General features: G+C 39.9%; 1 protein-coding gene across 5 annotated transcripts in view; it reads right to left on the reverse strand.

Annotated features, from left to right (window-relative positions):
- Positions 1 to 20,196, reverse strand: part of ADSS2 (adenylosuccinate synthase 2) — a 35,790-nt gene extending 15,594 nt beyond the window's left edge. Inside the window, exons 1-4 of one of the 5 annotated variants that reach the window (XM_021682704.1) lie at positions 20,126 to 20,196; positions 6,620 to 6,722; positions 5,791 to 5,859; positions 3,657 to 3,707 (exon numbers count right to left, since the gene is read on the reverse strand). Coding sequence is in view for 3 of the 5 variants with exons in the window: in XM_021682701.1 (XP_021538376.1) it covers positions 3,657 to 3,707; positions 5,791 to 5,859; positions 6,620 to 6,722; positions 18,296 to 18,478 (406 nt within the window). In the remaining 2 variants the exon portion in view is untranslated. Of the gene's footprint in view, positions 1 to 3,656; positions 3,708 to 5,790; positions 5,860 to 6,619; positions 6,723 to 18,295; positions 18,767 to 20,111 lie in introns of those variants that run through there. The other 4 variants (XM_021682702.1, XM_021682701.1, XM_044916429.1 and 1 more) reach the window with 4 other exon arrangements.
- Positions 20,197 to 23,238: the final 3,042 nt, after the last annotated feature.

Below are 23,238 nucleotides of genomic sequence, written 5' to 3' on the forward strand. Positions count from 1 at the left end.
TAATGTTTTTTAGGTTTTTCTAGGCCCCAGGGAGCTATTAGTGAAATCAGAATAATTACTTTCATAAAGCTCCATTGTAGCATGGAGCCTTAATACCTCCACTAATACTGTTTTTGAGAGAACAGTCTTTGTGTGAAGTTGTTTTGAGTATCTCTTCCATTTTCTATAGCCTAGATACTAAAAACAAAAAATGCTGCCTTGGGAACTCAGTCTAATTTTTAAAATAAAAGATGATTATACACGTTCAGTAGGTAAGTTTTATTAACACCATCTTTTTTTTTTTTTTTTAAAGATTTTATTTATTTATTTGACAGTGAGAGACACAGTGAGAGAGGGAACACAAGCAGGGGGAGTGGGAGAGGGAGAAGCAGGCTTCCTGCCAAGCAGGGAACCCGATGCGGGGCTCGATCCCAGGACCCTGTGATCATGACCTGAGCCAAAGGCAGACGCTTAACGACTGAGCCACCCAGGCACCCCCACCATCTTTTTTTTTTTATTATTATCGTTGAGTTTTATTAACACTATTAATGTTAAACCATATGAATGTGTCCAGTGTGAGCCTCAGTACCTGTAATATCCACTTTGCTGGCTTCTCCTATCTCCTCAGGTCTTCTTTCCCCTAAGTGTTTTTTTTTGTTTTTTGTTCTTTAAATCATGGTCCCTTCACATGAGACATACCCTCTGAGCAGATTTTTAAGTCACAATACGGCATTGTTATCTACAGCTTCAGTGCTGTACTGCGTGTCTCTAGAACTTATTCATTGGTCATCTCCTTTAGCAGATGATGTGAATGTCATCTTCACACTGAAGCATCCCCAGCCACTTTATCTAAAATTATAGATCCCTACCCACCTCCTACAAACTGCCAGACACTACCCATGGCTCCTTTCTCTCCTTAGAACTTATCACTGCATGCCATGGTACATTTATCACATATTTATCTTGTTTATTATCTGTCTCTCCCTACTGTACTATAAGCTCCATTAGGAATTTTTATTGGTCTTTTCTGAATCCTCAGTGCCCACCACCACACCAGGCACCGAGTGGTCTTTCAACAGGGAGCTTCTGAGTCACAGGACAGATACCCAACAACATGCATTTCAAATGCTCAAAAAAATTTAAAGTCTCAGCCACTTCTCAGGTCTCTTTCCCTCAATAAGGATCTCTTATATTACAAATTTTGTTATGAGTTTCAATAAGACAGGGCACAATTATAATAGTTTCTTGCATAATTGCTAAAGAAAGAACTGGACTCATTTTTAAATTTCTCTATAAGAAAACTGGCTGCTCAAAGCAAAAATATTAAGAACACATTATAGAGTTCAGAACAATGTAGACATGAAATGTATGACAATAATGACACAAGGGACTGGACGAGGGAAATGGGAACATTTCCTTGTAAAAAGCTTGGGCTAAATGTTATATTATTTTAAGGTAGATAATGATGATTTAAAGTTGTATATTACAAATCCCGGAACAACTACCAAAATTCACAAAACAGGAGGTATAAACTAATAAACTAATAGTGCAGATAATCTTTAAAACGTTAAATCTAAAAGAAATCAGGAAAAGGAAGAAAAAAGACAACAAAAGGAACAAAGGGAAAACAAAAAGCAGATATAAATGCAATCATACTGATAATTAACTATATTAAAAATAAATGATCTAAACACTTCAATTAAAAGCAACACTGTCACAATGAATAAAAAGCATTTATTTAGTTTATAATAAATGCCCTGTAAATATAAAGATATAGGTAGGTTAAAGATTATTAGATTGAAAAAGATATACCATGCAAATACTGTTCTTAAGAAAGCTCTGCTGGCTATATTAATATCAAAGCAGGCTTCAGAATAAGGAATATTTACATAGAAAGAGAGAATATTTCATCATGATGAAAGACTCATCAAAAACATAAATTTAAATATACATGCAATCTACCTGAGCTTCAAAGCAAAGCAAAAACTGACAAGAGTCAAAAAGAAAAATAGACAAATCCACAACTCTTGTTGGAGGTTTCAACATGCTAGGTGACTGATAGCAAGTAGAAAAATATCAACTAGGACACAGAAGATTTGAACACAGTTTAAAGGACACTTCAAGAACACTCAGTAACTCTCAACAGAACACATATTCTAAGTGCATGTGGAACATGGACCAAAACAGACCCTGTGCTGGGCCATAAAAAAAGTCTCAACAAATTTAAAAAGATGGAGATTATACATAAAGTATATTCTCTGTCTACAACAAAATTAGAAATAAGAGAAATCAGAAAAATCATCCAATCTTTAGAAATTTAAACATATTTCTCAATAACTCACAAACAGAAATCACAAAAAAATTACAAAGTATTTTCAACTGACTGGAAATAAACATACAACATGTCAGTATTTGTGGAATGTAGCTGAAGTAGTATTAAAGGCACCTGTGCAGCTTTAAATGCTTATATAAAGAAAAGAAAGGTCTAAAGTCAATGATCTAATAAGCTTCTAAAGAGGCTAGAAAAAGTGAGTAATACAGGTCAATTCAGCACAGTTGACTTCAAAGAAGTTATTTTATTGGGTTACTGACGCTACGCATAGGCTTCAAGGTTCTGATTGTTATTTGGAGGCATGGATACTTAAGATTTTTGATTGGCTGCTCTTTTTCTGTTTTTTAAATGTAGGCTCCATGCCCAGAATAGAGTCCAACACGGGGCTCGAACTCACCACCCTGAGATCAAGACCTGAACTGAGGTCAAGAGTCAGACCCTTTACAGACTGAGCCACCCAGGTGCCCCTAATGGGGCTGCTCTTAAATGGGGGTCATGCTAAAACTAGAGTAGCCACTGCCTCAGAGGACACCTGTATTTAAATACAACTGAAGAGTCTGTACCAGTCCATTCTCTCTTTCCCGGTTATTGTCTCGATAATTAACAATTCTATCACATCAGATAGATAGTAACAGGGAAACAAACTTCAAATTTATTAGTGGTGGTTGAAATTAATTTTAAAATCCAGTTTGCTCTAACTAATCACGGAGGAGAAGGCTACTCTGGATAAAGTCTGAACCATTGAAAAAGCTGCAATATTACATTTCAGACACAAAGAGTCACTCTACAGATATGCCAGATAGCAGACCTGCTTTTACATAACTAATGTGCAAGTATATGCTCTTTGTATTTTGATGTGGTATATTTTATAATAGAATTAGAGATGTCTTGTGAAATACTGCTTTTATGATTCATTTGGTTAGCTAATTCTCTCTTCAGAAACAGGTAAAATTTAGCCTAGTCCTTTACCAAAAGAGAAAAAAGAAAAAAATTACTAAGATTTCATGTATTTGGAGCCCCAACTATTATAATCCATCTTACTTAGTTTTCACTAAAATTAAAAATTGGCTGGGCGCCTGGGTGGCTCAGTTGGTTAAGCAACTGCCTTCGGCTCAGGTCATGATCCTGGAGTCCCGGGATCGAGTCCTGCATCGGGCTCCCTGCTCGGCGAGGAGCCTGCTTCTCCCTCTGACCCTCCCCCCTCTCATGTACTCTCTCTCATTCTCGCTCTCTCAAATGAATAAATAAATCTTTAAAAAAAAAAAAATTAAAAATTGGCTACTAAATGCTTCCACGTGACAAGTGTCTGATAATAAGACAGTTAAATGCATTATGTGCCCCTTACCAATATGAGCTCTGTCGGATATGATAAGCCTTTTTTCCCAGCCTTCCAGACCTAGAGAAAGAGAAAAAAGATACAGCTTATTAAACACTTTGTATAACATCTCAATTTCTTTAGAAATACAATGTTTAAAAGTGTTTTTCACAGAAGTGATCACTTACACATCTTGTCTTCTGTATGGGAAATACGTTTAAACAAGAATTTTCTCACCTGTCATTCATTATATTTACACTCATTCACAAATTCTCTTTCTAAATGTTTTATTCTAAACAGCTCCAAACTCAAGCCAGCCAAGTCCACATAAAATACTTCTAAGAATTCAAAAGCAAATGGGAGGTAAAGGTCATTTTTGTTAGAAGCAGGGGAGGGGAAATTAGCTGCAGAGCTGGAGGAGAATTTCAAGAAAAGGGTTATCTGGGGAATAGAACCCTTTCCCAAAAGACAATTATAAAAAGGTGAGATTAAATGAAATAATAAAATGTTCTCACTAATTCCTCCAAAGGTCTATCAACTATACTGCCCTTACTACACTGACTAGTAAGGTGACATACGTATCTCCCCATTTAGCTGTGAATGCCTGAGAGCACGGGCCATGAATTTTCATAGCATGGGGCCTATCAGCCCATAAATGTTCAAAGAACTATTGCTGAATGAATAAATGAATCTAAATGGATAGGTTTCTTCAAAGACAGTACCTTAGTAAGCTACATGCATTCTAAGAATAAGCTGCCAAGCTCTAAACATTTTCAAAACTAGTATCTAGATATTCAAAATTAGCTGTTAATTTTGATAATATCCAAAGATGTGTTTCGAAAATGATTCCTTATAAAGAGGAAGTGCTAACAGTGAAATGGGAATATTAAGCCTCCCCCTCTCTAGCTGTTTTTGACATTAAGTATGTATTCTAAAGTTAGCTTCGGGCATATTATACAGAAAATATTACAAAGAAAATCAGTAAAATGGATTCAGCTGGATCAGACAGGCTGAAAGGAAAAAGAAAGGAGGGCAAAATTTTTAAAGGGGATGAAGGAGAACAGAGGGCAGCATGGGAACCTCAAGCTGACAAAATTCAAAAGCAGCCAGCAACACCTAGGTAAAAAACGCAGAGGACAACAGAGATGGTAGGAGGGCAGGCAGGATTCTGTGAAGTCAGACTTAATCGTCAGGAACACCTGAGGTCGGATTGCTACTTTTCCTGAACAATAAACGTAACATTGTTACGTAATGGAATTGAGTATTTTAAATATGAGCCAAGCTAAGGGGAAACAATACTTTTCCTCAACTGAATATTATTTGCATGACCAAATTCCCCTGAAACCCTAGCAAGGCAGCCAAACTGAATGTAAACAGCCTTCCAAAAATCCAAGAGAGATTAGGAAGGGCAGGAAATTCAGCCTTTAAAAAAATTTTTGGGGGGAGACGGAAGTGACTCTTTGTCATAGAAGGAGCATTTCCCTCATTTGGAGGGAGGGATAAAACAAGTCTCTTTTATCCCTGGGTTGTATGACCAACAGAAACAAGACTGACTGACAGTGTGCAAAGGGGACCTCACTAGTTTCCTGACTCAGGAAGCTAATGTTTGGTTTGGGAGATGGGGACGGACGCCGACTTGAGCACAAATGACAAAAGGAACTCAGGAATCCCTGAGTCTCACCTCCAGTGGATAGTAATTCCAGCAACCTAAAGAGACAGTCTGCAGATGACCCAGGTAAAAAAAAAATCAGGGTTTACACAATGACATTATGTGTGTCTTTTGTTTAAAATACTGATTAAAATGAAAACAATTTAAATGACATTGAAAAATTTGTCCTACAATAACCAGCAATTTTAAAGTATAAGACAAGGGGCGCCTGGGTGGCTCAGTCGTTAAGCGTCTGCCTTCGGCTAGGTCATGATCCCAGGGTCCTGGGATCGAGCCCCATGTCTGGCTCCCTGCTCAGCAGGAAGCCTGCTTCTCCCTCTCCCACTCCCCCTGCTTGTGTTCCTTCTCTCGCTTTGTCTCTCTCTGTCAAAATAAATAAAATCTTTAAAAAAAATAAAGTATAAGACAAAATGTTAACTTTGTCTGACATGAGATCCCAATGAACTTTCCAAAAAATAAACTAGTCTCCAGGCAAAGTGGTCATTCTTTCCATACCTTTTCCTTTTTGGACATTTTTCTCTGCTTCCTCAAATAATCCGGGAAGATGAATTACCACACCATTTCCTAAAGGAAAGCAAACAAATTCTAACCTTAAATATCTATACTTATAATACAGACATCTACGATAACCCTTATCTAGAATAGTGAAAGAGTAAAGGACTTTGACAAATGGGACATCTGATTTATCAAAGGAGTTACCACAGAAATGATTCCAAGTTTTAAACAGTAGTGTAACGTAAATACATAACATATAGAATATAAAACACTAATATGACATTTGATATAATTTGAAATTTCTTTGAAACAAAGTAAAACTGTTCTTTTGAAAGAACTAAGTTACGTTGTTCTAGTTACAGTACAGTAGACACTAAATCAAGGTCTTTCAAATTAGGGAATCATACCCTATTAGTGGTCCTAAAATCAATTTAGTGGGTTGTGATTAGCACTTTTAAAGATAAAAACCTAGAAGATTGTAGACTGCATCATGTTATAAGGGTTCAGAATCAATCCATGAAACACCTCCTGTACTGCTTACTGTGTGTGCATCAGTGTTTGGAAAGCTGACTTGATGATCTGCTTTATAAAATTAAGATTGCCAATGACCACAATTAAATGCAAATCATCCCAAAAGTATCCATGCTAAAAGACAGAGGTGTAAAATAGCCAGTCAGGTATATTCCAGAAGGTACCAAGGTCAAGATTAATAAGGGATCAATGAATCATTTCAGTAATGAGAGATGAAATCAGCTCAGATAATGAAAAATGAACACAATTATCAATTGAGGGGAGAAAAAACCCCAAGTGGTTCAGTTTATACACTTACCAATGAATGCAGTAACATTTGGATTAATTATTCCACTGGGTAAAAGATGAAAATCATATTCCACAGAATCTACAACAACTGTATGGCCAGCATTATTTCCTCCCTGAAAGTACAAGATAGGGAAAAATTGAACCTGACAATAAATATGACAAGTAACACATCTCCCTTCCAAAGTGAATTAATAATTTCTTCCAAAAATGTCAATATAACTTAAGAAAACCCAAGTATGTATTTGCCACAAATACATATTCTTTACAGGCTTCACAATATTTTGGCTACCCTCTCTTCTTTCCCCATCATAGTACATAGAGTGGTTTCTTTCCTGACAGGATCTAGAAAACTGGGGAATTCAGGTTTCTGGAAGGTAGACAAACATACACCCTCTTAAAAGAGAAAAAAAACGTGAAAAAAGTACAGGGAACAAATTATTTTGTTCTTGGAACTCTATAGGACATGTAGCAATCTAATAAAAAATCCACGATATTTTATCCAAACACAGAAAAATCCCTAAATTAGAAAAGAGTAATCTATCCAGTTACCCTAACTTGATGTAAACATTCATGCAATTCCCATTGTATTCAGAGGGTATCAAGCAGCTTTGTGACCTGAAATTTGTATTCTTACATGGACTTATCAACTAGGAAATTTCCCAAGGAACTCCTCAAATATTGGCTACCCTGAGACTCTAATTTTTAAATTTATAAATCAATCCTGTGAGTCTGTTTGGTACCAATCCCTGAATCCACTCATCTCTGGATAAAATAATAATACACTGGGTCAAGGAATTGCTAAGCTGAGAAACATACTATAAACCCATAGTGAAACTTCCTGAAGCTCAGGCCTAAAATGGTCAAGAAAAAGCAAGATATGAAGTCAGATTAGAAAAATCAGGTACACAGCAGACTGATCAAGTGACCAGATAATTTTTCTAATTTCTAGGTTTAAAAAACCTAGAAGAAAACACAAATCAACTGATTATATGCTTAAACTTCTACACGATAGTAACAAAAAGTCTAAAGCAAACAAACCAGGAATATATTTGCAACAAACAAACCGTAACAACATCCTGGCTGGGCTTTAAAACAATACCAATCAAAACTATGTCCCCTGATAATGACTGGTTTAACTTGATCCCGTGGCTATTTTTGACAAAATGAATGTTATTTTTTACCAAATCATCACCAATCACAAATTCACAAAAAATGCAGAAAACAGGTCCTGCAAAAAAAAAAAAAAAAATCCTCCAAAAAGGAAATGCCTACTTACACTGTGTTTTGCACAGCTACAAAGCAAAGAAGTAAGGATACTTGAAGACTAGTGTACGTCAGGTGTGTTTAAAACAAAACAAGCCTCGACAGTGGGGCCTGAAGTCTGGAAGACAACAGCACAGAGGCCGTGTGGTAAACAATACCTCCCTCCCTCCCTCCATATACCAACAGAACTAATTACTTTTTTTAAACAGGAAACATCTGCATAAGATACAAAAGGCACCGAGGATACGCAGTGCAAGTGAAGGCTTCCGGAACGCTCCTCTCCCCGCCCACCGTCCCCTCTCCTGCGGGCCAGCTACCACCAGTTTTTGGTGTCCTTCCTGAGGGAGTTTTGCATAAGCAAACAGGTATTTGTATGTTGTTTTATTCCACACAAATGGTAGCAAACTATATACACCTGGGCAGTTTGTTTTTACTTAGCAAATCTGAGTGCACGTTCCTCATCCTGTAAGCCAAACCATCTCGTAACAGCGGCACTGTCATGCTGCTTGTGCGGACACGGAATTTACCTGGTCCCACAAGACAGGCAGACCGGTTGTTTCCAACCTTTTGTCATTATAAACAATGTCACAATACACTTCCTGGTACACACGTTATTATTCACACTTGTGCAAGCTTATCACCAATTCTGACAGACTCCTAAAATAAAAACCCACAGGACAATTCTTACTTTGGTTTTTACAGCATTTCTTTTACTTTATCCCTCCTACCAATATTAGCCTTTTTATCATGACTTTTTATGATTTAGGAAACCTCCCCCAAACTTTCAGGAAAAATCTTTTCAGAATATGAAGCTCATTAAAATTTCTTGGGACCCTACGAAGATACTAAATTCTAAATTGTTATAAATCACTGAATCTAATAAATTTTTACTAAACTGTTATTAAAGTACAAGTAACTTTGCCACACACACACAAAAAAACCAGTCAAGATTATTTCAGCAAAATCAGTTTATTTTTTTAATCCATCATTTGCTTAAGATAAAAAAACTACACCATAACTTTTGGAGTAGATCTTTAAGTAAGTCTCCCTAATATACACAAAATTATTTTTTTTAAAGATTTTATTTATTTATTTGACAGAGTCAGAGAGAGGGAACACAAGCAGGGGGAGTGGGAGAGGGAGAAGCAGGCCTCCCGCAGAGCAGGGAGCCCAATGCAGGGCTCGATCCCAGGACCCCGGGATCATGACCTGAGCCGAAGGCAGACGCTTAACGACTGAGCCAGCCAGGCACTCCCACAAAATTATTTTTATAGAGATACTAACATAAATCTTTTGCTGAAACAATTATTAACTCGGTGGTGCTCAATTATGTTCTTATTGTGTAACAAAACCATACTCTCTTATTAGATAATATTTTACCGAGATAGGCAGTACTGGTGGCAGTAACAGAGATGTTTCTTTCTGTGAGGCAGGTGGTTGTGACCCATCCATCGTGTTAGATGATGTTAGGGGGATAAATTGGTTTAATCTGTAAGTTCTTCCAAGTTTATAGGTGATGGTTTGAGCTGGAAAAGTTCAGCTGCAAAAGGCTTGAATCACTTTACTGACCACCTGAGCTTACTCCAACATTAACCAACCCCTTCAATAACCAATGTCCTATTAAAGCTTATTATGTGATTTAAATCTATTTTAAATTCTACTTGGTTGAACAAAAAAATATGGTTAAATATACCCAGAATAACCCTAGATTATCCTATTAAGGAGCAAGGGGAGAAAAATGTAAGTGTGCGTATTAGTATATCTGGTCATTAGGGCCCTAAGGCGGGTTGGGGTATGACGGCTTCTAATGTTAAAACACACAACTATGCAGAAAAAAGATTCCTAAGGTGAACGGAGAAGGAGCTACTAAGGAGTTTCTTGACAAGGCGATCTAGACATGAAATAAGTTTTAGTATACCGTCATATTTTACAAAATGCAACAGATGAAGCTTCAAATTTGAAGTGTCTATTTGGATGCTAACATAAAATATTTATAAATTGTGTGGAATATACAAAAATCACCTTGGGAGCTCAGGCAGTTGTCTCCAAACATAGATTATACTGGTCCAAGGAGAGGTTACATGAATTAGCAAACAGCAAAACAAGGTTTTGATATGAGCACCATTGCCAACCATCACCTCACCTGCCTACCCTCACCCTCCAGCAAATTACAAGGGCAGAGAGCTTGAACTGCGGGTTCCACATCTGTGTTCCCACGGCCTCTCACATGGGCAACTCTATGGTGGGTGCCAGAGTAAGTAGCAAGAACACATATTTTTAATCACATTTAATAATTCTATAAGTAGCACTGGGGAGGCCAGAGAGAACTATATACATGTTAAGAGGTAAATATTTTCTTGTCTACTTTTAACAGGAATGTACCATTAGCTTCTCAATGCAAAATTTCTGCAAACTTGATAAATTATCCCTAATTTATACAGTACTAATCATTATTCAGATGATTAGTTACATGTAACTACCTCTTGCTGTTTGCTAAATTCCCATAACACATGATCCCAGTCACTCATGTAGCATTTAACACTTCTAATTATCAAAGCTGTATGTTTTATATTACGTAACTAAAAACACAGAATATTGTGGACTACCAATTAATGTTTTCCAGATCAATCATATCAATAGAGAAAATATTTTTTAACATTTAAAAATTTTAAATACTAAACATTTTAAATTTTGAAATATGCCCCCGAAACCCCCAGGAAACAAAAAACCAGCATGAACCCAAAGTGACTGCATATTCTGTGGCAAGTTTCTTTGAGGAAAAACATAAGTTTAGAATGCCTTACTGATGGCTTTTCCTGTACTGAATACCAAGAATAATGCAAATTCATTGTATTAAAGAATAAATATATGAAAAAATCCAATCAGGTCTCAGCAGTCACAAAACATCCCCTAATTTGGCATTTATTTTACTCATTTTGACTATTATTCTTACATTAAGATTAAATGTAAAAAATATATTAAATAAGCTTCTTAATGAGCAAGAAAAAAATGTCTCACTGACAAACTAGAACAGGATGATGAGGAAAAAAACAGAACTAGGGGCACCTGGGTGGCTCAGTTGGTTAAGCGACTGCCTTCGGCTCAGGTCATGATCCTGGAGTCCCGGGATCGAGTCCCACATCGGGCTCCCTGCTCGGCAGGGAGTCTGCTGCTCCCTCTGACCCTCCTCTCTCTCACGCTGTCTCTCATTCTCTCTCTCTCAAATAAATAAAAATCTTAAAAAAGAAAAAAAAAATCTTAAAAAAAAAAAGCCCTAAAATTCTATGTTCTCAAAGCTAAAAAATCAAAGTTTCTGATGTATACATTTTCGTTTTTTTTAAACCAGTATTTAGATAGCTTATTTTCATAGTTTTAGAGTTAAAACAATAAAAACCTATTTAATTCCAAACATTCTTCCCTCTAGAAAAACCCTAGGTCAACAGTGTATTAAGACCGTTAGCAAACAATTCACAAATAAGAATAACCCAGAACTAATATCTCCTTCTTCCGTATTTTCCTATCTGAAATTAACTCTAGGTCAGCTATACCTTTTGTGTGTTCAGTCCCTCTTCTTCCCCCCTTCTCTCCCAAACCCCTTATTTTGCAAATCATAGTAATCATTCCCTCAGGCCACAGTAATTGATCCAGACTGGGAAACCTGATCCAACCAAGCCTGAGACAATCAAGCTCCTCCCCCCTTGGGAATCTGATTTTGAGAACAAGGAAGGCAGTTAGTTTAGTGACGCCTGGCATTTAAGGGAGCATACTTTAAAAAATAATAATAATAAAGTTGCCAGTTCTGGCTGCTGAGATCCCCGGAGCTGCCTTTACCTGAGGCCACTCAGGATTGGCCCCCCCACCTAGCTCTTGCTTCAAACAAATCCCCATTTTGCTTAAGGTAGTCTCTCCATTGCTTGCAAACAAAAGAATCCAAATGATTCACAACACAAACTAACTGCGACAAGGTATGTATACAGCTCGCTCTCTAAAGTTCACATCTTGCCCTGGTGATAAACTGAATATAAAAAATGAATAACTTACAAATTTTAATAGTTATGCTGTCAAGAACAGAACTAAAACACTACAGGGATGATATAATAGTATTTAGTTATTTTGTAACTGTTCTCAGCTGTATACTTAGCAATTTGGTTTTAAGCTTAAGAAAGAAGGTAATTTTCTTTCCGTGCCTTGAGGAACCTCTGGTTCTGAGGGAACCAGAAGCTGTCAAGGCCAACTCTAGAATAAAAGTTTGGATCAGGAAATGCTGATATGTGGAAGTTTCTAATTAAGCAGTTCCAAAGGTCCAAGGGAAATTAAAAAAAAAAAAAAAAGTGACTCCTGATTCTTAACTCAGTTTGCTATTAGGTCTTCCCCTTCCCCAAACTACACTGCCCGCCCCGCCCAACCCCAAGTTCCTGCTGTGTTGGAGGAGGTAAAGACATGTCCACAGCCTCCTGCAGTGCTATAAACCTCAAACAATGGCGTCTCTACCAGCCAAGAGTAGAGACCCAAGAGTCCCGGGCTAACAATCACACAGCCCGGAGGCATTTCTCAGGCCACTTAGGCCTCTAAAATGGTCTATGTGTCTTCTCTTTGTCCTTTCTGCTCTGAATACATGAACACTGTATTATAATCATAGAGCTCTAAGTGAACATCCATCAAGAACAGTGACTGCCCTGGATTACAGCACAGAGCAGCAAGACCTCACACCCCATGCCTCAGAACTATTTCAGCAACCACAAAAAAGGGTCCCTATTTCTTGCCTAGAGTCTTCAAGCATCTTAGAAACCTAACAATGTTTTGAGACAATGCTTACTACCTGTGGTTTCTTAGTAAAGACCTGTGTCTGTCTTTCCAGGTGAAACATTTCACTATTTGCCAAAACTAAAACACTTGTTAATCCACAGCAACAAGGATGACTGTTCTTTTTTTAAGATTTTGTTTATTTATTTGAGAGAGCAAGAGAGAGAGAACGAGGGGGGGCGTGGTGGGCAGAGGGAGAGGGAAAAGCAGACTCCCTGCTGAGCAGGGAGCCCGAGGACCCTGATATCATGACCCCAGCTGAAGGCAGATGCTTAACTGACTGAGCCACCCAGGTGCCCCAAGGATGAAATATTCTTTTATGAAAAGTCATATAATTGCAATTAGCTTGTGATTTCAAAGTAGAACAGGTTAAGTTACTATCAGTAAGTTGATCAATTAAACTATTCAACAGTAACCAGACACACTAGATAGAAAGAGAAAACATACAGGGTATCCCAATTTCTTTTTAGCAAAGGCATCCAAGCACACTGCACAGTTATCTTCTAAAGGCTTAAGATACCCACTTTACCTTACGTTATTATAGTTACCTTCCAGCTTCACACACAGATAAATACACATGATGAAAAGCTTTGGAGGTTCTTAGGTCCTAATCACGAAGCTTTTAGACTCTAGGTACCTAAATCTAATATACACACTTACTAAACCAGGGTCATAGATGGGAAAATCAGACATGCAACCAAAAAATGCATAAACCCACGATGTGTGATGCAGCTCTTTACAAATGCTTGATTAAAAATTCACCTAATCATTACATTTATAAAGACATTTTCTTAAAAACACATTGAAATGGCAGATTTCAAGTCAAAAAAAAATTTCTCATAAATAAAACCCTTCCTTTAAAAAGTCTGTTCTAAAGGTAACTTAAAATTACCCAACTAACCCACCCATTCCCACCAAAACTAAGGAGACAAAATATTGATCACACACCACTGAGATGATCTCATTTTTTAAAAATTTATGCCTCAAAAGTAGAGATTATATATTTTTAATAAATTATATATTACATACACTGTTATATACTACTCTATTATATACAAATGACAGGATTTATATATTATGTCTATCAACAGAACAGGCTTAACTAGTGAACAACTGGGACATCCTCATTAACTAAACTTTCAGATCTACTGCCCTCAGCAGACAAAAACTACTAGAATTACATGGCATTCAACTAAAATATGCTGAGAAAATACACACAAAAAAAGATACAAATATCAGTTATCTATTTTCAAACAGATACAAGAAGTAAGACTTTAGTATAAACTATTAAAGCCTATGAACATAATGGTACAATATAGTAAGTACTAGTTAAAATACTAAGTAACAAATATTAATCCAACAAATGCTGGGGATTCCACCTTAAATTCATGCCATCAGTCAATTAACTTGTCCAGGAAGATGTTAAAATAATTTACAGGAAAGGGTTAAACTACTGGTTTCAAAGAAATTTCTAGAGGTGATCCAGTCACCTAATAAATATTTGTTGAGTATTTACTTCCTCTCTGCCTCACAGAGTATTTGGTGCTATGGAAAACAACAACAACAAAAAAGAATTAAGTCCTCTTTTTGAGAAAACTTCTAGCAGGGAAAACACAGTAATCCAAGAAAGCAAGATCTAACAAAGTACACCACACACTGGTATACACTTATGTACTTGGGAAATACTATGAACTATATAAAAAAAAAAAAAAAACAACTGATAGGGGGCACAGAAACAGCAATTACTATAAATCTGGAAGAATGGTTTACCTTAAACACTAATTCTCTACCACCTTCCAATTATGGGAAGTGGTCTGGGAGGTAATTTTAGCTGTATAAAGTCAAGGCATTACATAACACTTTAGCTATCCCTTTTAAATTAGCTCTCAATTTTTCTGATTATTCCAAGGAGAAAGTCTCCGCTTGCTGCTGTTAGAGCTTTTATTTTTTTTGACTTAGTAATAGCTGGTTTCAGAGCCTTCTGTGGATGTCAACATCTAGCCACAAATTAACTTTTTTTTTATTATACTTACTTCACAGCAAGCTTTTATATATAACAAGTGACAAGAAGACTTTCCCTTTATAATTAATTTTAGTTAATATTTTCTCTTTATATTAACTTTAAAACCCGGGGGGGTGGGGGAGGGTAGGGAGAGAGGGAAACACCAAGAAAGGAAATACTGTTCTAGCTATTCCCAATCACAGGCAACTTCCAAGACTACCTTGCTTGCTTTCCAGGAGAAAAGCCCTTGCTTAAGAAGTAGCAGAAAGTGGCAAAAAAAAAAAAAAAAGTAGTAGAAAGTGCAACAGTTAAAATCTCTGTAGTTTCTACTCAACAAAATAAATAAAGTATAACAGTTTACTTTGGAGGATTTGGCCTAGTGGGGGAGACAGCTACTTTTATGCTGCCAGAATGGGGCCTTTCTCTGCCCATACCTTAACCCTTTGAAAAACTAGTACCCTCTCCACCCCCACCCTGTCAATACTTGCTTATGTAGCTGTTGTCCAGTAGACTGTAAACTCCTTGTGGGCACAATCCCGGCCTTTTTCAGCTTAACTCTGGGGCCAAGCAGTTCCCCTAAGAGTATCACTTGTAGATCCTCATTATATGATTGTTGGATAAATGAACTAGGCCTGGAGTTGGTCCTATACTTCTTTTACTTAAAAGACATCAATTTGGGGCGCCTGGGTGGCTCAGTCAGTTAAGCGGCTGCCTTCCGCTCAGGTCATGATCCCAGGGTCCTGGGATCGAGTCCCGCATCGGGCTCCCTGCTCTGCAGGGAGCCTGCTTCTCTGCCTACTTGGGCTCTCTATCTCTCTGTCAAATAAATAAAATCTTTAGACAAAAAAAAAAAGACATCAATTTGAAATTAAGATGTTTCTAATGGTAGTCCTTTGATGTAAGTTCTACACACATATTTTTGGATCTAGAGAATTTACCAAATTATAAATAACTGCATATAAATCCTGAATCTGAAATATAGGCCTTAAGTGCACCGATGATGAAAATGCCATGAGCTTTGCATCTATTCTTTCCAAAAGGCATTTGATATATTAAAATATACAGTTAAATGGTGATTAACATAATAAAAAATTTAAAAAAATATACAGTTAAATACAATATCAGTTTTTCTTTTAAAAACTTTATTTTGGAAAAAATTTCTTATGATTCGATTGTTAAACTATGGATACATTATGTGTATACCACTTCTAGAAAAATCTGCATAAAATTTGAGTTTGGGGCATGAATATGACCAAAAACACATATTAAGCTCTAACAAAGTACCTATTTTCAGTAATACACAGAACTTAAATCATCAAACAAGGCAATTCAAGCTTAAAATGTCTTTTTTAATGCTGACTTTCCCAGCGCTCTACACACACTAAAAATTTCAACATTCCATAGTCTTCAGTTTTTTTTTCTTTTTTTTTTTTTTTATTCATGAGAGACAGAGAGAGAGAGGCAGAGGGAGAAGCAGGCTCCCAAGGAGCAGAGAGCCCGATGTGGGACTCAATCCCAGGACCCCGGGATCATGACCTGAGCCGAAGGCAGTCGCCCAACCAACTGAGCCACCCAGGTGCCCCTAGTCTTCAGTTTTATAAGTCAGGAGAAGTTCATTAAGGAGAAGTCAGCTTGCTAGACCTGGCCAATTAATATAAAGTTACCAAGGTGAATCACAAGAGAGATCCTTCAATCTATTCATTCTGTGTCTACTTTCACTAACTAGTAGCAATCCTTCTAATGATGAGTTCTTAAAAGGCACTAGAATATAAAGATTTTAGAATTATATAAAGTGTGCAGAAAGTCAAAGTTTACAGAAGAGGAAAGTCTGCCTAACAGGTTCGCTCAAATGTTCCTCCTCTATCTTCAGGTAACAGTTTAAAGCCAAACTTGGCTCCTTCTCAATCACTTCTCTCTAGGCTTTCCATCAGATGAGACTGGTCCATGACCTTCTTCAAGAGGATGTTTACGATAACATAGTAACACCTTCTCCAATCTACAAACTAATTCTATTACTTTTCAAAGAAATACTAAAATCGAGGATCTTTTAGAATAAATGCTATTGATCGTTATATTTCCCACACCTTCTTACAACCCATAATGTAACTCAGCCTAAGTATTACTATTTCCAGGAAAGGAAGAGGTCAGGAACGACATGGAAGGGGACAAACAGGACCAGCCTCTCTCCCTTTCTACCCGCAAGAGTTAGGTATTCTCGTACTTCTTTCCCTATAGCACGTCCAGTTCTGATTTTAAGGCAAAAGTAAGGTGAAAACTGGCTTGCGGAGCAGCTCCTTAGGCAGTGTAGGGCAGGACTTCAATGGAAACACGCTTAGGAGTAAGGTATTAAGGTAAGTGTGTCCCCAGAGGGGTGGAGGAATAGAGATCCGAAGGTGGGGAAAGGTGGTGGGGTGCTAGGGGTAATACTAAGAGGCAACACCTATCTTAGCTAAGAAATGGGCAGGGTGTTTCTGCATGCAAAAAACAAGACAAATCAGAATCTCTGCATTTAGCATTTCTGTACTTGTGATTACCTTGTTTCTGCGTGCTCAGAATGATAAGCAGTTTCAGGTGGAAAGCTTTCAGTGAAGCAGGCCTACTAAACTTGTTAGAACATATACAGCATGGCATCATCATATTGTGCCATGTTCATAAATAAGAAATCCTCTTGCGAGGTAAACAGTTTCAGATATATTACAATTTGTTTTGAAAGTGGTTATTGCTCAACTATTTCGAATTTTGAAATTGGCAATAGTTATCTAAGAGCCTTTACAAAGGCGTAGCCTAGAGGCTGCTTCAAAGCAAGCGACAAATAGGAAGAAAGCTTACACTGAAAACCACGTGTCTCCCCGTAGGAAGTACATTACCAATCCATTTCCCGAAAGTTCACTTTCCATGTGAGCGTACAATGTAAATATTTCTAAATACCAGATTTGACATCCACGTATTTACTTGCCTCACTCGCAAAAGAGCGGGGATTCTTTCCTCTGGGACCAACAAGTAAAAATAATCTACCCTTAACATTAATACGCGGGGTACGGAGTCAAAAACCGGGGCCATTAACCGTCCAAAGCCCGGAGGTGGGTTCTCGTGTCAACAAAGTGGACCGGAGGAGGCAAAGGTCTGAACGCTGGGGGCCTGCAGGTGGGGGGGAGTGGCGAGTGGGTTTTCGGGCGCTTCGGAACAATCCATTCCCATTCGGTCTCGCTCGGTGGGTGGGTGGGCGCGCGATGGGGGGGTTCTGTGGCCGCGCGGGGTCTCCGCCGGGAGTCGGGAGCAGGCCTCGGGCAGCCGCTCCTCAAACTCAAACCGCATCCCGCCCCCACCCCGGCCCCAAGCTCGGGGCTGGGTACTGGCCCCCAGACGGAAAACTGCAACTCCCCAGTCATCGCGTGTCCCTCAAAGACTCCGGGTCAACCCTGGTTTTCCTCCAGCGCCACCGCAACCCCTCAGCCCAAGACCTCAGGTCAGGGGTCTCTGACCTCCCGCCATTTCTCCACGTCGCCGCAGCTCCGAGCAGGAGAGAACCTCAAGGTGACACCTTCTTTGGGACGACGGATCCGGGTTCCGCGTCCGGGCTCTCGGGCCCGGCTTCCCGTCAGATCCCGGTTACCTCACCTGGCAGCGGCACACGATGTCGGCGTCCTGCGCCAGCAGATCCACCACCTTCCCTTTGCCTTCGTCGCCCCACTGCGCGCCCAACACCACCGTCACCCGGTTCCCTCCGGGCCGCGCCCCGGGGCGGCCACAGTCACCGTTGGGCAGGGAGGATGCCGCCGGGTTGGTCTCGGCGAACGCCATGGCTCCAGTGACGCGAGGAGAGCCCGAAAGAGACGCGGGCGGCGAAGAGTACGCGAACTGAACCGCTCTGCGGCCGCCAGCCACATGCGGAGGAAAAAGGAGCCAGAGTCCGGCCCCGCCCCCGCCGGGCCACCACCCTCCAGCCAGGCCCCGCCCCGCTCTCCTCCACAGCCCACTCAAGGGGCGACCATGACTGCCCCGCGCAGGCAGGCCGCCGCAGAACTGCCCGCAGGAAGAGGCCCCGGTGGCGGCAACCGCCGCCACCCGGGACCGAGGCCACGCCCCTTCCGCAGCCTGGCGCACCACCCCAGGGCGAGCCCCGCGAGCGGAAGGGGCAGGGGCGGGGCCTCTAGCGCACTTCGCCTCAACGCCCCGCCTACCTGCCCTTCTCCCGCTTTTCAAACCGGAGAGGCGCGGAGGTGCGTGCTCGAGCGTCGGACTACAACTCCCGGCATGCAACGCTCTGGGCCGAGGCGACGTTTTCTGGTGCCGTGCTGTTTGCCGACTACAGTCTCAGCCTCTGAAGGCGTTTTATTTTTTAACAACACGACGAGATAGCGTGTGCGAAATACAGAGGGTGGATTTCCAAAATACAAATGGGATGGAATGGAAACGTAATTGGGAACTAAAGGTCTACAAGTAAGAACAGAGACGGAACCGGGATCGAAAAGGGCATACGCCAAAGTAGAGCAATAGAGGACATTAGAACTGAAAATCTACAGCTCAAGTTCTAACCCTTCTCATTTTACACATTAGTAACAGGGGCTCAGAGAGGAGGAGGGCAATAGTGATGTATAGTTTGTGCCAAATACTGTGATACACCTAATTCTTTTAAATCCCACAACCATATAAGGTAAGTAACACTATCTTACCCTTATTTTACAGGATTTAAAACTTAACTTGCTCTAGTGCAGGCTGAATTGGTACCGAGACAGTCCAGAGCCCAGACCCTTTTTGTATATTCCATTACTCTTCGTGTTTCAGTTGCAGCTAGATTCTGTACCTGAATAAACTGTACCTACTGCGGCAACACAAATTAACTATGACATCTAATTCCGATATAAAGTTGCTTCGGAAAAAAACTGGGATTAGAATCACATTCAATGCAAGGTCTACTACATATACATCATGTACACACCATCACGTTCTCTAATGATCCTAGAGTGTATTTTAGTATGATACTAGTTTTACTCAATGATTCGTTGTCAGTAAACATTGAGGACCTACAACAAACTATGATGGTACTGGGCCCTGATAACATAAAGAGGAGTAGATAATAGTTGCAGCACTCAAAGATTCAGATTACTTGGTCTACCATCAAATAAACATATAAATTATAATACTATGTGACAATTTTGGTATTTGTTTATCTTGGCTTTACCACAAGATTACAAACCCCTTTGTAAATCAGAAAGCTGTCATATTTCTTTGTACTCAAGTGCGCAAGGTGGTGTTGGGCATAAAGTAGGTGCTCAAAAAGTACACGTTACTGTTCATTTCGTTGAATTTAAAAACCATTTATGGAATGCCTCATTCTGGAAAGCACTACCAGATACGTATTTGTTATCGCAGTATTTATATACAGTCAGGACGAAAATTTGGGCTAAAAGATACCGTAACTTAAAAGCTTCACCTTCGTTCAGTCACCTGGGATTTTCCGAAGTGGTTTTGCTATTTCACTCCAAAACAGCATGATTTCTGCCTTTCGTGAAGTCCGGTTTACGTTTTCGACTCCGACCAACTGCGAGGTTCCTAGGGAGCCACGTAGCGGCGCGCTCTGGCACGCATGCGCACACGCACTAGCCCGCGCGGGCGGGGAAGCCAACCCCACCCCTCCCCGGGGCGCGCGGCCCCCAGCACTTTCTCCGCTGGTCCGCTGGAGACCCCCGTGAGCGCGCGAGGTCAGGACGGGCGCGGCCTGGGCCGTTGGGCGGAGGCTGTCCGGGCGCCATGTCAGCCCAGGGAGTGGCGGTCCTGCTGTTGTGGCTGAGCTGCTGCGGCTCGGCCGTGTGGAGGTAGAGAGACGCCACTGGCGCCCCGGGGCACCGGGCGGGGGTCGCCCCTGGGGCCGTGCCCCCGCGCCCTGACCCACCCGCCCCCGCAGACCACCGCCTGGAGCCCGGGCTCCCCCCGCCCAGCACCCGCGCCCCGCAGCCCCCTTCCGAGAGTTTTCGATGGATGAGGGCGGAGAATGAAGGAGCAGGTTTAGGGCTTTGCTCCTCCAGGGTCTGGATAACTTCGCGTCGCTGTCCTGTGGACAGCTGAGCCCCTGCGAACCCACCCATAAACTCCTTTCCTCCTGCTGCACTCTTGTTTTGCCAGAGAGGAGAGGACCAAATGAGAGCCCAAAAGTCGCCACTGAGGAGGGAGGCGGGGCGAGGGCACTTCTCTAGGATAACTAGGTAGGTGATGGTGTATGTGAGGCAGATGTATGAAAGATTTATGACAAAGTGCTTTATAAAATGTAAGCACTGTACAAATGTAAGGGGATGTAATTCCTGCATGAGGAATGGGAGTTGATTCTGTGATTTGATTTAGGGAGTGAAGGATTTAACAGTTCTGGGAAATCCTCAGTGCAAGTGTGATTTTTGTTCAGTATATAGTAACTGCTGGATTGGAAAGTGTATCGAAATATTTTAGAAAGATTTTCAACATAGGTTAAAATACAGATAATTAACCAGAAAAATAATATTCTGTGAATATTCCATTCAGTGGAGGTTTTGCTATAACTATTACCCTCTAACATTAAGATGTAAGAATACCGACAATCAATCAAGCTATTACAGAGATTTCAGAGGAAAGGGATTTAGGGCACCTCATTGGACGGTTGGGGGTATCGAACAGAGTTAAGAGTAGCCTTGGAAAGGGTCAGTGAAGTAGTGAGAAAAAGCAAAAAGGTAGCATTCTGACAGAACTTTGTAAGCTTCTATTTTCTCCTCTATAAAGTGAAGAAAAGAAAACCTGTCTCATGGGGTTGTTGTGAGGCTCGAATGCAAAGATATATTTAGCTCCCAGAACATGCCTGGCAAACAATGGATCAATAAGTAAGGATAAGGGATATTATTAAGAATGGCCTGTGAATTCAGGGACTTCATAAACTTTATGTTGTACACCAGAGGTCATCAAACTTTCTGTAAGGGCCAGGCTTTTCAGGTGATACCATCTATGTTTTAACTACCCAACTCTGCCATGGTAAGGGAATGCATACCCCCAACAGTAGTAAACGAATGGGTGTGGCTGTGTGTCAAAGAAAATCTATTTACAGGTGGAATTTGACCATAGCTTGCCAACCCCTGGTCATAATGGTAAATTTCGTTCTCTTCCCTAAATTTCCAATGAGAATTTAGTGAAGACAAAGATGTTATTGTTTCCCATGGTAAAGTCACAGGCTCCTTGAATTTTATTTCTTAGTAAAGTGTTCTTTTAAAGGACAAAATTTCTTAAATTTGATGTAATGATTTTTTATTGTTAGCTTTTTTGGGGGGGGTGGAGAATTCAGGGTAGATGTCTTATTTAAATAATTCTTCCTTTCGCCAACATCTAAGAGACATTTATCTAAATTTTCTACTAAGAGTATTAATGTTTTTGACATTTCCTATCCCAGTGGAGTTGCTTTTCTTAAATGATCTAAGGTAGGACTGCGATTATTTCTTTCTCCTTATGAATCCGGATCCATTTTCCAGCTCCATTTATTGAGTATCACCTCTGTCCTATACAAAACTTCCCTCCAGACTTATGTCTGCTTCTGGGTTTACTATAGAATCCCTCTTATTTGGAGGAGAAATTAGTTTTAATATTTATATTTGACCTTTCCCTCCACAGGTATTCCACTAACAGCCCGAACTACCACATTTTTAGTACCAGAAGTACTGTAAGTGTGTAATTTTTTCAAACTATAGTATTATTATCTACCTTAAAGCAGAGAGCAGTATTTTATACTCAATTATAGCACAGTTATTTATTTTTATTTCATTTCCTTTGTCTCATTTATCATCCTAATATAAATCCCCTCGCCAATAAATGTCCTTAAATATATATGTAGCAAGCATAAGTAGTGTGGTTTTGAGAGTTTTGGTGATTTAATATTCACAGATAGGGTGGCTGTACAATATATTGTGTAAACTATTGAAAATGAAAGATAGTGCTATTAATATTTATGCTGGGACAACAGATATGAATTGCAACTGCCTCCACAAACTGGGATGAATGGTCACTGAAGCTGTAGACTTCATTCTCTATATTACTTTTTTTATTCAATACTTTGTCTACTTCATTTCTTAATGCTGCCTGCTTACTAGTATGTGTGTGTTTTATTTGTACAGTGATGGACACATGGCTTTCTATCACTGCAAACAACACTGTGATGAATGCCCTTTTACATGTCCTTTTATGGGTCTCTGCAATAATTTTTCAGCTGGGATATAGTGAGAGCAGATGACTGATTTAACTAAATTCTGCATGATTGCTCTTGAGTGGCAATCACAGTTTCTACTGTCACCTAGTGTACATCTTCACCAAAGTTTGGTATTATTGAATTTTCTTTTATTTATTTATTTATTTTATTTTTAATTTTTTTTAAAGATTTTATTTATTAGAGAGAGAGAGAGACAGCAAGAGAGGGAACACAAGCAGGGGGAATGAGAAAGGGAGAAGCAGGCTTCCTGTGGAGCAGGGAGCCTGATACGGGACTCGATCCCAGGACCCTGGGATCATGACCTAAGCCAAAGGCAGATGCTTAATGACTGAGCCACCCAAGCACC

The sequence above is a fragment of the Neomonachus schauinslandi genome, chromosome 6, assembly GCF_002201575.2.
Source record: "Neomonachus schauinslandi chromosome 6, ASM220157v2, whole genome shotgun sequence".
In the NCBI taxonomy this organism is placed as follows: domain Eukaryota; kingdom Metazoa; phylum Chordata; class Mammalia; order Carnivora; family Phocidae; genus Neomonachus; species Neomonachus schauinslandi.